Source organism: Rhinolophus sinicus, chromosome 1 (assembly GCF_057876585.1).
Source record: "Rhinolophus sinicus isolate RSI-liver-muscle chromosome 1, RSI-T2T, whole genome shotgun sequence".
Taxonomy (NCBI): Eukaryota; Metazoa; Chordata; class Mammalia; order Chiroptera; family Rhinolophidae; genus Rhinolophus; species Rhinolophus sinicus.
The window spans coordinates 133,537,103-133,553,151 of NC_142501.1; the positions used below are offsets into that span (position 1 = coordinate 133,537,103).

Genomic DNA, 16,049 nt, shown 5'->3' on the forward strand with positions numbered 1-16,049 from the left:
GGTTATTAAGATGTTAACCCGTTAGTTTAATCCATTAAAGACGCCTGCTCCACTACCAAATTGTCAAGTGACTTATACTGTAAAGTGTGATCCATAGTTTAAAACATTAACCTCTACACTTCAGCAGTGTGTTTAGTTGCTGGTAACCCAGGTGCTTTCAAAATCACGGACTCGAGAAAGAAATAAATGTGGGGTTTTGAAGCCTTTAGTGATATTATACAAGATAAATAACAAGGCCTGAGTAGAATTACTTCCTTGCAAAAGTCCCTCTTACATACTCTAAGGTGAGCGTTGTTTTCCATGGATCAAAAAGAGAGCTACCATTTTTTTGGAAGGTGCAAAAACTCAGTTTTGATTTCAGTTCAACAACTTAATAGGGTTTAACAGGTCATTTTCTCCATGCCTAAGGTCAGTGTACAGAGTGAGAAACCAGAAAATGTCCATTTTTTCCAGCATGTCCTTAGCAAGCACTTCAAAGGTAACAGCTTAGAATTCTGAGGCAGGGGGAGAGGGCAATGTTTAAATCATTTATCAAAAGTCATTTTATTGACAAAATAGAATACTTATATTTGTTCTTACAGGGGTGGCCTCTAAAATTTTACAAAAAATGTACAGACTGTATATCTTTGGATATGTACATAGTTTACAATTTTTACAATTTAACAAATAATTATATAAATACATCCTCTAGTGTAAGAAACCCGTATTTATTTGGGGTGTACAATTAAGACATTTGTTTATTTAAGGCATTTGCCTGGTCATTAAGAATACCCAAACCGTGCAATCCCGTTAGGTCGCGATCATCCCTCCACTAGGATATGTAAGGAGTAAGAGTCTACATAGGAGAAAAATAGGTCCCTCAGGTGAAATCTGTAGATCTGGCTTCAAGCTCAGCGACTGGCAACCAGCGAGGGTTCCAAACCTCGGGTTCTGGGGACACAGGAGAGTCCACCCTCCTCTGCCAATAAAAATTAACGCCTGGCGGGAGGAGCTCCTCGCAAAGCAATGGAGGATGGGGGCTGGTCTGGGAGCCGTCAATGCCAGGTACTTTGTTCTGAGCGAGTCATTTAAGTCCCAGCTAATGGATACCATTAAGAGTTCATTATCATGCTAATAGCAGTCAACACGGTGAAGGGGTGGGAAACTCAGCCCGTCTAGTGTCCCTCCGCAGGACTTGGCCTCCTCGCCCCCCCATTCCTTCCGGTGTCCCCTCCCCTTCTCTCAGACCTGGGACAATGGCATCTGCTTTGGGTAGGATACGGAGCTGGCTGTGCCAGATCGCCACGTCAGGCCGGTACTGACGTCGCTGTAGAGCGAGCCCGCACCGCCCCCCGGCCCCCCGCCCGCCCCCCCGCCGGCCCCCGGCCCGCCAGTGTCCCCCACGCCAGCACTCCCGCCCACAGCGGCGCCCTTGCTGGCCCAGCAGCAGCGGGTGCACAGGGCCCTCCACGACTCAAGCGTCTTGCCTGACCAGACCCACACGCCAGAGGTGATGCCCACGACCAGGCACATGAAGTACTTGAGCATGAAGACCGCGTAGTCTGGTCGGCGCGCCTGGTCGGGCTGCAGGTCCCGCAGGCACGGGCAGTTATGCGTGGCTTCCCAGCGCGGGCGGTTATGCTGCTCATAGAAGAGGCAGGCGACCACGACGGCGGCCGGCACCGTGTAGAGCACGGTGAAGAGGCCCAGGCGGATCATGAGCTTCTCCAGCTTGTGCGTCTTGGTGGGGCCGCCCTGCTGCTTGATGACCGAGCGGATGCGGAAGAGCGACACGAAGCCCGCCAGCAGGAACATAGTGCCGATGAAGAGGTAGATGACGAGCGGCGCCAGCACGAAGCCGCGCAGGTTGTCGAGGCTCTGGTTGCCCACATAGCAGATGCCCGCCACTGGGTCGCCGTCCACGGAGCTGAGCGCCAGCACGGCGATGGACTTGACGCTGGGCACGAGCCACGCGGCCAGGTGGAAGTACTGCGAGTAGCCCGCGATGGCCTCGTTGCCCCATTTCATGCCAGCTGCCAGGAACCACGTAAGCGATAGGATCACCCACCAGATGGAGCTGGCCATACCGAAGAAGTAGACGAGCAGGAAAACCACGGTGCACAACGCTGGGCCTGTGGTCTCGTAGCGCACGTGCTGCTCTACTGCGCCCAGCTCCTCGTACTCGCCTCGCCCGCCCGGGCCACCAGCGCCCGCGCCCGCCGCGCCGGCGCCCGCCGCAGCGCCGCCCCCGCCGCCCGCACTCCCCGCGCCCGGCGCGCCACCGCTGCACGCCACCTTCTCATGGCCCGCCACCAAGCGTACGAGGTAGCCAACCGACACGAAGAGGTAGCAGGCCGAGAGGAAGATGATGGGCCTCTCAGGGTACTTGAAGCGCTCCATGTCTATGAGGAAGGTGGACACGGTGGCGAAGGTGGAAACAAAGCACAGTACAGACCACAGGCCAATCCAGAAAACGGTGAAGGCCCGCTCGTCCTGGCTAAAGAAGGGGTTGTGGCAGGGAAGGGCGCAGTTGGCGATCTGGCCGGTCTTTACACGGTTGTAGAGCGGGTGCCGCTCGCTGGACACGCTCACCATGGGCGCGCGGCACTGGCAGCCAGGCTCGCAGGGCGCCGCGCCGCCGCCAGGGGGCCGCGCCTTCCCGCCGCCGCCGCGTGTGGGGGGCGCCGCCGCGTCCCCGCCACCCCCGCCCCTGCCGCGGGACGGGGGCCTGGCCCCTGGCGGGCGGCCGTGGCCGCTGCCGGAGGGCGGCTGTTCGCCGGGAGGCGGCGGCGGCAGGCGGCGCGGCGGGCTGGGTGCAGCCGTAGTGAGGTCCGTGCGGTTGTAGTCCATGCACAACGTGTCGGGATTGCCCTGTTCCGGCAGCCGGTCACAGCGCATACGGTCCGGCCAGGCGAAGCCGTACTGGCGCATGAGGGGCGCGCATCCGGCTTTGGCGCGCTCGCACACCGAGCGGCAGGGAGGAAGGGGCTTCTTGTAGTCTTCCAGGCAAATGGGCGTGTACATACTGCACAGGAAGAACTTGAGGTCCGGTGAGCACTGGATCTCCACCAGCGGCCAGAACTGGTGCACCTCCAGGCCCGCCTCGTCTTGAGTGTCGTGGTTGAATTGGTTGGGCATGTAGGTGTAGTTGTAGCCGATTCCTTTGCACAGCGGCACGGTGATCTCTTGGCATGCCAGCTCCTTGGCCGAGGCGGCTGCAGCGCCGCTGGAGCGCTGCAGCAGCGCCAAGGCGGCCAGCAGCGAGGTCACTTCCAACAGGTAACCCCACTCCATGCTGCGTGCCCTCACCCTCCAGGCAGCGCGCAGAGGGGGATCCGGCGAGAAAGCCGGAGAAGGGGAAAGCGTGTGCCCTGTTGGTTTCTCTCTTGCTTCTCCCAAGAGGAGGGGTCTGCAGTATCCTAGTCCCTTCTCGGGACACGTCCGTACGGTGCGGTCCGCCGCACCTTCCTCCCGGCGCTCCGGGGAGATGAGGGTGGCTGTAGGGGTGCGCCAAGGTCCCCGAGGGTCTGCCCTGGTCGAGCTCAGCCCTCGCGCAGCAGAGTGGCTGGCCCCCGGCTCATCGTCCCTCACTCGCTCGCGTTCTCTCCCGTGCGCCGGGCCACTTCTCGGCGCGGCGCCGGCGCTGGGGACTTGGCCGGGCGCAGAGGGCGGCGGCGCAGCAAGTTTCCTTTCGGGCCGCGGCGCGCAGTCAAGATGGCTGGGCCAGGCCGCTCCCGCGCCGGGTCAGCCCCTGCGCCCCCCTTTCGGCCCCCGGGGGCTCATGCTCGCCCCCAAAGCGGCGCTGCTGCCTCCGGGGCTGGGGATCCGCCTCCGTCGAGGCCGCCGCCCTCTCTGCCCCGCGTCGGTCGGGTAAAAAAGTCCGCGCCACGTTCTAGCCAGCAATCAGCGAGGTGCAGGCAGTCCCCTCCTCTCTAGACACGCAGAACCAAATCCAGACCGGAAGGCGGAGCAGACACCTGAGCGGCGCGGCCCGCGCCCACCGCCACCTCCTCCTAAGCTGGAGCTGCGCCCTTCACCCAACTTCCCGGCTGCGGCCCCGCTAGCCTCCCGGCCGGCTCATGAATATTTATACGGCGCGGATTCGGTCTCCGCCCTCGGCCGGGCGCGCCAATCGTCGGGGATGGGGCGGAGTCTCCGCGCTCCCAAGGCTCAGCCTTCCTTAAGGCGGTCCGAGTGTCCGCACGGCCATGCGCGCTGTCTGCCAATGAAGAGTTTCGATAACCTTGGGATTGACCGCAGAGACGAAGGTTTTGCCACGACTGTCCCCACGGCACTCAGTGCATCTGAGGGCTTGGTTCCATTTCCAAGTCTGCGCCAAGGGACTGGGGACGAGGTTTTATGCAGCACGCGCTCTCCTAAGCTCGGTTCAAACAAGTCAAGTCCTTGCTTACGACTCTCTTCTAATGTGGGTGACCTGCTGGCGATGGGGACCCGCGCCCCTCCGTGAGGCCGGGCCGGGCTCTGCGGGAGACCTGGGAAAGGATGCCCTTTTTGAGGTTCTCAGAATGGTCTTTGAGGCTTGGAAATGCGAGAGGAGTGAAACGACGGCAGTTTATTCTGGATGGTGGGGCAGGACAGGGGACAGCCACGAAGAGGTGCCCCGGAGCCCAGCCGCGAGGGGCGCGGGACACAGGGGCGGTCCCAGTGTTCTCCTGCTTCTGCCGAGTGACGTAGACGAGCCTCAGTGTCCTTACCTAGAGAGCGGGGTAATAGTACATATCTCGAAGGGGGTCTGATGATTAGGTGAGATAAAATACGTATATAAGGCATCCAGGACCTAGTGCTCCCTTAACAAAAATAATTCCTTTTCTCCTTGAAAGAAAGAAAGAGAGAAAGAAAGAAAAGGAAAAGGGAAGGAAGGAAGGAAGGAAGGAAGGAAGGAAGGAAGGAAGGAAGGAAGGAAGGAAAAACTTATAAATAGGACAGACTGGAAACTGCAGCAGGATTTTCTCTCCCCCTCATACTTTTGGAACATATGTACGTCTATGCAAAGTTCACGTGTTTTTGCCAGAGCCTTCTCTACGGTGGGAGGCAGTGCTGCGCTCTGGCGCGGACGCGCTGACACGTATCCGTGATCTGCAAGGAGCGGAGATGGACCCAGTCTGCTTTTCAGCCACTTGGGACGCAGCCAACCAGCGCTGCCCGCGCCAGCTAGGCGACCACCTTAAGACGGGGGGCGGGGGGGAGAAGAGGGAGGCGAGGGGCCGGCGGCCTGGCAGGTTCATTTACGCTTGTTAGGACGTCCCAGGGGGTTGTCTTTCTCCTAGAATGGAGTGTTTATTTTTTAATTGATGTGCTGTTTCATTTAGCGCTTGTATGGAACTCATGCTGGGGCTGTAATTACTGTAATCTCGGGAACAAGCATTTCAGTTAGCCAGGAGGGTGGCAAAGTGCGTTCTCCCCTCTTCTCCCCCACCCCCGTTCTCCCCCTCCCTCCCTTCCCCCCCCCCCCCCCCAACTCCCTCTCTTCTTTCTCTCCTCTTTCTCGTTCTGTGTCGAGATTTTTGCTATTTGTCAGGTTTCACATCAGGAATGAGTAGGGCTAGAGAATCAAAGTCGGTGAGGAGGTCGGAACAGAAGAAGGTAGATTTGAGGCCAGTTCACTTTTTTGCGGGGTGGTGGTAGCTGGTCATTATCTGTTTCAAAACAACTCTTGTCATGAAACAAAAATAACTAGCACGTTTGTATATTGCTTGAGCTAGTGGAATTTGTCTTCCTCCTGTTTTGTCTAGTTTAGCAACCTCATTATACACACATTCTAAACAGACAAGCAGAACCCCCCCCCCCCCCCCCCCCGGTTTTTGGCAAGTTACTTTCGCCAAGAATTCTAGGCATATCAACCAGGTTGTAGTTATAACCCCCAACAGTCTTTTTTTTTTTTTTTTTTTTTTTAACAGAAGTCAAGTTAGAACCTCTTTGTACTGAAAAACACTGCCCACTTTTGTTTTTGAAAAACTGAACTCCATAAGAATTAGAAATTCAAAGGCTTCAGAAATATTAGCTTATTCATCAGAAAATGGTCTATATTAAAAAATGCAAAGACTACACCTTGGTCATTCTAGTGATTCCTTCTCCTACTCCTCCTAATGAGTGTTCCCTTTTCTGATTTATTGAATATAGAAACTCACCTATTTCTTTTGTTGGTACCCTGTTACTAGAGGGCCGTTCTCCAGAACATTCAACTACAGAGTAACGACTGGTAATTCCTGGAGTTAGAGTTCTGAGCGCAGTTGTGAAGGCAAATTCCCCTTGTAAGGCCCAGTCAGGGCGCTGCATTGCGCGGATCACAGATGGGAGGGGCTGGTGTCCAAAAGCAGCACAGATGGTGAAAAGTTTCTACTGCTTTTCTTCAGCAGGGAAATGTCAAAAAGGAAAGTTTAGAATTACACTATATAAATTTACTAGAATTAGGCAAAAACAAACTGACATTTGAAAATTGAGGCTGAAAATAGTTGATTTTGGCTTTTAATTGGCATTTAATTTTTTTTCTTTTTTCTTTTGAGGTTAGATGAAAGCTTTGATGATGTGGTATGTGGACATTTTGGGTAAGTATATTAAGTTTACAGGAGAAAATAAGCGGACAAAAGTTCAGAGCTTTCAAAAATCATGTTATAAGCCATTTAGGGGATCTAACTAACTAATTTGTGAGATTAAAACCATTTACATAAAAATCGTTAAAATTTACTTTTAATTGAGAGACTATGAGAATGGCATTTAAAATTTACTATTAAATTAAATGCCTACTTGACAATCTTTGAGAGAAGAGAGATTTAGGAAGCCAATTAGTATATAAAAGGCAATGATGGGTCAGCTAAAAGCAAACCAGAATCGTTTATCAACATTGCCAGCTAAATAATGATTTTTTTCTTTTGTATGTAAAGCAGCTGTTTTTTAAGGGAGGGGAAATAGCTTTAGTAGTGACATAAATAATGTAGAAACTTTCTAAAGGGATTTCTGAACAGATGTCTTGTTCCCAAATAGCCCACAAGCTTAATAATATAAACAGTTGAAGGCAGGAATCTAACTCAGAGTAGGGGATTTTTTACAAAACATTGGATATCAAGTTAGGAGACTACCAATATATTGTTTGTCTTGAATTTAAGAAATTTTGGGAAAATTATATTTCAGTGGATTTTAATTTAAAATTCCAACATAAAACTCTTGATACAAGAGAGGGTCTAACATATACGTACCAATAATATGATACGTTCCAGAGATTAAGCAGGGAACTCTTTACTAACTAATGACATTTCTTAGGTGTTTTATAAAACAATTGTTTCTCGTAAAAGCTTATTTTCTTTCAAGGAAGCAATCAGATACTATATTGTTAGAGAATAAAACTCTGTTGGGTAATATTGGGGCGTCTTGGTGTTTTAAAAATCTGTCTTTCAAGAAGTATTATGTCTTGAGTCACTCACTCCATAGATGGAAGGGAAGGTAGAGGTTAACGGATCTTGCTTCAATCTCTATTAGAATTAAAACGGCTGAGATTATTTTTATATTCCTCCATGTTGACATTAAACTCTAGTGAAGGTCTTCCTCCTCTATTTTCTCCGCCACTAGGAAAAGGATCCTGTCAGAAGGAAGTACTCATTGCTGTGTCTGCTGTAATAAGGCCAAATTGTGAATGGATAGAGATGACTGATGCAAACATGTGCCAATGGCCAGGAATCATTCTCATTTTATGTGCACCTGCCATTTTGGAAAATGGCAACTGCACGATTCATTTTATAATTATTTTAAAATATGTTCTAAAAATCAAGTGATTCCCCCCGCCCCTCCATTTACACTGGAATAGTAGGTGCTGAAACTCTTATGACAGAATGCATTGTGCATTAGTTTGGGAACTTTCAGGTGCAGTAAAGACCTCCTAAGTAAAACTGGCTTGGCTAAGAATTATTAATTATTAATTAACCACTAAGGGCACCAAGGGCATGGAGGGGGTGGAGTTGACAATGGTATTTCTATTTCATGTTTCTTTTTGACCAGATTCACATAAATAGGTGCAATTTCTTTTCAAGACGTGACAGCACTTGATTTTTTTTTCTAGTATGAGTCTTGCTTGCTCTTAGAAGCAATTGTACTTCTATAAAATTAACGTTGTAGTTTAATAACTGTTTTATAACTATAATTTGTAGTGTAATTTATAAGGCTAAAATAAAAGTTTGATGCATTCATGTGTTAATTTACTGAAATAATATCACAATATTAATATGAAGTCCTGGTATGCTTTCTCAAAACAGCCCAGTAGGATTCAATTTGAAAATAATCATCTAGAATGTGTTCAAAATATGCCATTATGTGAAATAAAGCAGGATATAGAACTATAAGTTATGTACCTAATTATCTTATTATACATGAATTAAAAAAGAGTAGAAGGATTTAATTAAAATGTGACCTGTAGTTGTGTTCAAATTCGGTTAACTAGGACTAGTTTTTATTTTTTTTTATAATGATCTGAATTTTATACTTGAAAAAATGATCCTGAAACAACCTTGGACTACCACTTATGTATTATGTTGTGCTCTACTTTGTTTTATACATTTTGTTTTTGCTCTTTATATGGATCCAAATGACCAAACAGCAAGGAAGGACCCTGTCTCTGTCATCGCTTTTTCCTCACACAGATTCTACACCATGTATGACCGACCATATGCTGTTAAAATATGTTGTAGCTGATTCACAGATTGACTTCTTGTCCACCTTATCTTGGCTTGGATTCTGTAATCCCAGTGCTCCAGAGCTGTCCTTCTGATTGAGAATTTGTGGTTTTGAATGGGACAAGGAGGTGGAGAGGAGGAAGGAACTTTGTTATTGGAGGGCCACAGAATTGGCATTAGAGGTAGAACTCTACTTGTTTTTTTTTTTTTAAGATGATTTTATGATTTCAGGTCATTTTTTTTTTAAATTTATTGGGGTGACAATTGTTAGTAAAATTACATAGATTTCAGTGTACAATTTTGTATTACATCATCTATAAATCCCATTGTGTGTTCACCACCCAGAGTCAGTTCTCCTTCTATCACCATATATTTGATCCCCCTTACCCTCATCTCCCACCCCACACCCCCCTTACCCTCTGGTAACCACTAAGAACTCTACTTGTTTGTCCTGGATAACCATGTCCAATTTTACCCTAGGCTGATCCAACCCATTGTCCATGACATTAGGTTATCCCCACGGTATTACAGAGTGACATGCTGAACTGTTTGAGCATTTCCTTTTATTGGTTATAGGTAAAATAAAAGTTACTGAAGAAGATTCTGTGCAGTGGTAGAGAGAAGACGAGCTTGGGATCAGGCAGTCCTGGGGAAGTTACAGCTCAGTTATTTTGCTACTTATACGGACAGGTAACTCAGCCTCTCAGCGCTTTACTTCTTTGTACTTAAAATAGGTACTGACAAATATGAGAGACCTTAGAGGTTATGAGGGTTAGATGAGCTAAAAGCTAAAAGGCATCTAGCGCAATGTCTGGATTTTGATACATGACTTTGAGATTCGTAAGAATTCAATTGTAATGTGCAAAGTGATAAGAAATGTATCTATGTACACAAAACTTACCACAGAATGACATTATTCTGATCTTTTACTTAAAAACATTTTTCAATGGCAAGAAGAGCTCTTTGACGGCTCATTCATACATTCTATAAATATTCATTTGGTACCAATTGGTCTGGTTATTATTGATGCCTAACAGTGACCCTTAAACTTGGTGACTTAAAACAATCATTTTGCTCACAATTTTGAGGGTCAGGAATTTTGGAGGGACTTATCTAAGCAGATCTTGCTTGGGATCTCTTCCGTAGTTGCAGTCAGATGTCTTCAGGACTGTACTCACCTGAAGGCTTGGCAGTGAACAAGCTGGCTGACTCATATGGCTGCCAGTTGATGCTGGCTGTCCCTTGGAGCACCTCCACGTGTCCTTCCCAGTGTGGCAGCTTCAGAGTCGTTGGGCTCCTTACGTGGTGGGGCATTCCACAGAGTGAGTGTCTCAAGAGAACGAGGCTAAAACTGTATAAGCTTTTGTATGCCTTAGCTGTAGATTTGCACAGCACTGCTTCTGCGGCACTCTAACATTTTGGGAGGCATATTTTAAAACTGCCATACCAACTAAGTGCCAGGTCCTCTGTTAGGTCATAGTGCTATGAAGATGAATAAGACAATGTGTTGGTCAGGGTTCTCCAGAAAAACAGAACCAATGGGATATAGATGATTTATTATGAGGAATTCGTTCATGCAGTTGTGGAGACTGAGAAGTCCCACAACCTGCCATCCCCAAGCTAGAGACTCAGGAAGGCCAGTGATGTGTTGAGTCCAAGTCTGATGGCCTGAGAACCAGGAGAGCCGATAGTGTAATTCCCAGTCCGAGGTCAAGAGAAGACTACTCTTTCAGCTCAAACAGCATAAAGAAGCCAAATTCTCCCTTCCTCTAGCTTCGTTCTGTTCATTCCCTGAGTGGGTTGGGTGATGGCCACTCACATTGGGCAGGGCAATATGCTCTACTGAGTCCAGTGATTCAAATGTTAATCTCATCCAGAAATACCCACACAGACACACCCAGAAATGATGCTTCACCAAATATCTGGGCATCCCATGACCTAGTCAAGTTGACACGTCAAATTAACCACGACAGACATTATCTCTTATAGGGAATTCACATGGGACAGCTACAGGTTCAGAACTATAATGCCATTCAGTAAAAGAAATGACAAGACACACAGAACTAATATTAGGGAACAACTAGATGTGCCTAAAAGAGCTGGGAAAGACCTTCATAGAGATTTTGAAGAATGATCAGGAGTTTGCTAATGTGAGGAGAAGCGAATGTTATAAGCACATGACAAAGCATTTACAAATCATGAAGATGCAATTGCCTTTGTATTTGTTACATTTGTTCATGGAACAGCAAGAACTTTCCTCGAACAGAAACATTTTTATTTGTATTCAATCAGTTGATATAATTTGCACCTTTGATAAGGTTGAATTTGGATTTACAGAGTTCAGTATCTGTTACCATGTTTTCAGCTTCCAGTAACAGGATATCACCTGAAGTGGCCCACAGGGTACATTCTCTTACATTACCTAGAATCAGGAGGTGGGATGCCATGTTGCTGAATTCTGTGACTCCATGGTGCTATCAAGTCTCAGATTCTGTCCATATTCTTTCTCTTTCAGCCTCCATGTGTTGGTTATTTTTTCTCATAGTTCCAAAGTGGTTACTGATCGAGGCTCCCATCTTTACCCTCCAATACCCAGAGGCAGAAAGAGGGACATTCTTCTCCCTGGGTCTCTTTTTAAGAGCCAAGAAAGCTTTCCTGGAACTGACTTCCTCTCACCTCTCCTGGGTTGGATTGAGAGACAGGACACATCACAACCCTGGCCTGGCCGAGGAGGGATCAGTTGAACAAACTTTGTCAGCTAGAAAGAAGGCTGGGGCATAGCCTTGCGTAGGTACCCAAGGGTGTCTGGTCGACCCTTGGGGCCTGTTATAGCACACAGAGGCCAGCATCTCTTTGGGTCCAAGGTCAGATGCTGTACTGCCTAGCAGTCTTTGAAGAAGATTATTATACTCTGTGTGTGTTACTATCAGGAAAGCTCAAGTCCTTTTTCCTCTCCTCCTTCTTTCCCCATAACCTCATGAGAGAGATCTGTTAAGGTTCCAGTTATTTATTTCACTAGAGCAATGGGTTTTGCCTAAGAGTGTAGTATATTCATGCTTTAGATATCCTGTTGCGTATCAGGCTTCTTGGCCAGGTTGGAGAGCGACTGTCTGGGAGAATGAGCTGGGTGGTTTGTAATGTTTGCTCTCATCCCTGTCTCACGGCAAACTCCCTACAGGGTACTTACTTGAAGGAACACCTTACTAAACTTCTGGGAAGCATGTAAGGATTGTCAGAGATGAAAATTCATTTCTCCCCTCAGTGGTTTCCAGAGCCTCCTGGGGCTGAGTAACAAATACCTTCCGATAACCTGCCGAAAACGTGGGATCCAGCGGAACCGTATGGGTGTTTCCGTCTGTGGAGATGGCCAACTCCCTGCAGCGATTGTTCCCCATGAAGGTACTATATAGTTTCTTTGTTCTTTGTCTTTCCTGTAGCAGTTTGGGTCTTTACTCGATTTCACTTTGTATACATTATCCATATCGTTCATAGTTCTCAGGAATGTATTTGTGGCATAGTGACTGAGCACTCTTTCTGTGTTGATCTTGGTAATTGCCTTTCTTCTGTAGATGCTAATCACGAGGCGCCTTGCCTACTAAATCTTACCTCCAAACCCTTTAGTAGAATGTGATTGCTGGAAATGTTAAAACAGCGTTTTCTACCTGGAGATTCCCCGTCTCACCCTAGGTGAACCAGAGCCACCTTGATGGCTTTTTGCATTTCACATTTCACATTTGCATTTGCCAGTCTCTGCCTCAGCAAGCAATGTCACTTTGGGGGGAGAATCATTTTTTCAGATATGTTGGCTTTATCATATTCTGCTACTTTGGGGGCTACAAAGGAAGGATTCTTGCTTTTACTTGTTGGTCTATTACCCTGTTCACTATTAAATCATGTTTTCCAGTGGGATCCATGTGGTCTCTGGATTCCTATTTCAAAAGATATGTCTATCTATCCACTGTGACATCGTCTCTTCATTGTGTGATGTCTTTGGTATTGTCCTCCAGTCTTAAAATAAAGAGAACAGAAAGATTCACTTATGTTTTATGTATCAAAAATCTGAAAGGGTTCATTTTCTGTTAGGATTCTATTGGAGTATTGTTGCCTTGTGGTAAAATACCAAGGTTTCTGCTGGAAATAATCCATTAAAATTATACATCCTGGTATTTTGTATTAAAGTTAAAAAATAATGTAGGTATAACTAAACAGAATGAATCCTAAGCTATGATTCATAATTGCAGAATGATGAATGTGAGCCTTGTTCCTAAATACCCCAAGTGAGTAATAAAAACTGCACTGAGAAAATGAAGTTTGGATTCTATGCTAATAGTCACTATAGGGAATAGTCACTTCACTTAAGAACGGAAGTGACCAGAATAAGGATGGAAAGTAGCTTGATCTGTATTACTTTGGTAATGTGTTGGAGGGTAGTGAGAGGGGACTGGACGGGCAAGGTTGGAGTAGAATAATAATAATGTTAGCTACCATTTAAGCATGCTTTGATGTGTGAGGTTCTGGGTTTGACCTTTTTTATTATTTAAGATGTTTTGGCAACTAGTAACAGTTAACCCTACTCAAACTGGCTCATGCAAGATGGAAATTTATTATCTCATGTAACAAGAAGTATAGAAGTAGGGTTGATGCCCGGTTTGTTGATACAGATTTTCAAAAATATCATCAAGGATTCAGATTCTTTCTATTTCTCTGTCCTGCTTCCCTTAGGGTGTTGGCAGTGGTGACCTCAGGGTCAGAAGACAGCTGAAGCAGTTCCAGGCTTCACATCCAGAGATAACATCCCAAAGAGGCACAACAAACAGAAAAATGAACAAACAAACAAATAAACAACAGGGATATTTCATTCCTTTTCTCTTTCCCAGAAGTCTGGAGACTTCATTGGCTGTATTGGGCTGAATTCTCATTCTTACCCCAATCATTGGTAAGAGGAATGGGATTACCACAACTGGTTTAAAGGACTCAGGTCACCCCATTTCCTGAGCTGTGAATTAGTCTTTCTCTGAAGTACCTGGCCATGTGGAGGAAGGTGAAAATATGAATAAAATTCGGGTTTATAAGAAAGAAAGAAGGGAAGTAAAGATGAATATTGGCCAGGCAACCAATATTCTGTTACCTAACTGTATCCATCTCTATCTTTATCTCCATCTCTATAATTTATAATGTCTAAGCCTCATGGAAAATTTGCAAGATAGATCTTAAAAGTCATGTTTTACCGATGGGGCTCATTCCAGTACCACATATTGTATCATGGTGTTTTTCAACAGTGGAATCCTTTCTTCCAAGCAAATCTTGAACCAAAGTACAATGTATAAACAGATAAAAATATATAAGTTCTAGTGATGAAATGGGCAAAAAAATTAATTAAAAACCCCAATCAAGCTACTTTGATGAACACAGAAATGTGAAAATATCGGTTATGGATGATATTTGTGGCATCAGGTGCACACCTAGATTCAGAAAAAGACCAGTGCTGGTCTGTATCTTTCCTAACCATGTCTCATAAGAAGTTTAGATAAATGCACAGAAAAGAGCAAAGCAGCTTTATTCTGAGTGCTTCACATAAATGCTGATCTCAGCACAATTACTGTGTTGAGGATTTTCGATTGTATCCATAATTTTGAGGAGTGTCTTTTCTGTGGTCACGTTCCCTGCTATGTGAAGCATCTCCACTGGCATAGTGCTCCTGGCTGCTCTCTACCTGCTGACTCGCTCCTCCTACCTCTGTGGCGGTGATTTTTGGAGGCCTCGTGTATGCATTGCCCAGCCCCACCCTCTCTTTTCCACTCTGCTACCCCTTTGGTAAGCTCTGTCCCTGCAATGAGAGGCCTGCCTCTCCCCAAAACTGCCAGCGACCTAGAGTAAGTCTGCTGTGTGCTGGGGTTCAGTTTTAAGAAACAGCCCATAAATAAAAGCCCCATTTTCCAATATCAGCTTTGTTGGTTATAAAGCTCTATCTTATTGATCAGCAGCCTCATATCTTATTTTTCAATTGTTTTGTAATCTGGGAGGTAATAGGGTTTCTATTTATTCCTCCACAACCCCGTCATAATCGTTTAGTTTGTCTTCTTTTATAAAAACAAACAAAACATATGAAACATTTCAAACCTATAGAAAATACAGAAAGTACAACAAATATACGTCATAGTTAATGGGTTAATATTTTGACACATTTGTCTTAGATCTCTTATTATATCTTTTAAGTAAATAAAACTTTACAAGTATGATTAAAATCTCACACCCCATCCCTCTCTCTCCCTAGAAGTGAATACTACTTTATTTATTTTATTTTTTTTAATTTATTTTTTAAATTTATTGGGGTGACAATTGTTAGTAAAATTACATAGATTTCAGGTGTATAATTCCGTATTACATCATCTATAAATCCCATTGTGTGTTCACCACCCAGAGTCAGTTCTCCTTCCATCACCATATATTTGATCCCCCTTATCCTCATCTCCCACCCCCCACCCCCCTTACTCTCTGGTAATACTACTTTAAAAATATTGTGAATTGAACCCTTGAATGTTTTTGCACTTTTTATGCATACTATATAATTTGGTATTGTCTTCCAGTCTTAAAATAAAGAGTACAGAATACATAATTTATATAGTATTGTTTTGAATAGATTTTTAATATTTTACAAGTGGTATTGTATCTATCCTTTTTCTTTTTAGATTTTTTATTAAAAATATAGCTAACATACAATATTATATAAGTCTCAGGGGTAAACCATAATTATTCAACATTTACATACCGAAAGAAGTGATCACCATGATAAGTCCAGCAACCATCTGACATGGTACCACATTATCACAATATTATTGACTGTACTCCCTGTGCTGTATGTTACATCCCTATGACTTATTTGTTTTACACCTAGAGATTTGGATCTCTTATTCCCCTTTCCCTTCCCCTTGCCTTTTTAAATTTATCAATTACAGTTGACATTCAATATTATTTTATATTAACTTCTGGTGTACAGCATAGTGGTTAGACATTTATATAACTTAAGAAGTGACCCCTCTAACTAGTCTAGTACCCACCTGGCACTACACATAGTTATTATCATATCATTGACTATATTCCCTATGCTTTACTTAACATCCCCATGACTGTTTTGTAACTACCAATTTATACTTTTTACTCCCTTCCCCATTTCCACTGGCCACCAACTCCTACCCATCCATCACCCCCAAAAATCTAGTAGCCATCTGACACCATATATAGTTACTACAATATTATTGACTGTATTCCTTATGCTATACCCTACATCCCCATAACTACTTTGTAACAACCAATTTGTACTTCTTAATTCCTTCCCCTCCTTTCACACACACCCCCAACCCCCCTCCCATCTGGCAACCATTTTCTGTA

The 16,049-nt window shown here is 45.4% G+C and overlaps 2 protein-coding genes across 6 annotated transcripts; one reads left to right on the forward strand and one right to left on the reverse strand.

Moving 5' to 3' along the window:
- Window positions 1-524: 524 nt before the first annotated feature.
- On the reverse strand, window positions 525-4,031 carry FZD8 (frizzled class receptor 8). The gene has a single exon (XM_074324682.2). It carries the CDS (start codon window positions 3,271-3,273, stop codon window positions 1,222-1,224), a length of 2,052 nt encoding a protein of 683 aa, XP_074180783.1. The 5' UTR covers window positions 3,274-4,031; the 3' UTR covers window positions 525-1,221.
- Window positions 4,032-4,039: 8 nt separating this feature from the next.
- On the forward strand, window positions 4,040-15,701 carry LOC148759273 (uncharacterized). 5 transcript variants are annotated; one of them, XM_088789709.1, is made up of 4 exons: window positions 4,040-4,307; window positions 6,509-6,545; window positions 11,923-12,059; window positions 13,383-15,701. In XM_088789709.1, the coding sequence occupies exons 1-4, from the start codon at window positions 4,121-4,123 to the stop codon at window positions 13,397-13,399; spliced, it is 378 nt and encodes a 125-aa protein (XP_088645835.1). In that variant the 5' UTR covers window positions 4,040-4,120; the 3' UTR covers window positions 13,400-15,701. The 5 variants fall into 5 exon arrangements, 1 of the variants encoding a protein (XP_088645835.1); XR_016018406.1 differs by lacking the exon at window positions 4,040-4,307 and adding an exon at window positions 9,237-9,350 and having other exon boundaries at window positions 5,865-8,842; XR_016018407.1 differs by lacking the exon at window positions 4,040-4,307 and having other exon boundaries at window positions 5,869-8,842.
- The last annotated feature ends 348 nt before the right edge of the window (window positions 15,702-16,049 follow it).

Coding starts and splice junctions, on each gene's coding strand:
- LOC148759273 (XM_088789709.1), top strand. CDS start 4,121: ATGGGGCGGAGTCTCCGCGCTCCCAAGGCTCAGCCTTCCTTAAGGCGG. Junction 4,308..6,508: donor GGGCTTGGTTCCATTTCCAA/GTCTGCGCCAAG, acceptor TTTTGAGGTTAG/ATGAAAGCTTTGATGATGTG. Junction 6,546..11,922: donor GTGGTATGTGGACATTTTGG/GTAAGTATATTA, acceptor TTCTCCCCTCAG/TGGTTTCCAGAGCCTCCTGG.
- FZD8 (XM_074324682.2), bottom strand. CDS start 3,273: ATGGAGTGGGGTTACCTGTTGGAAGTGACCTCGCTGCTGGCCGCCTTG.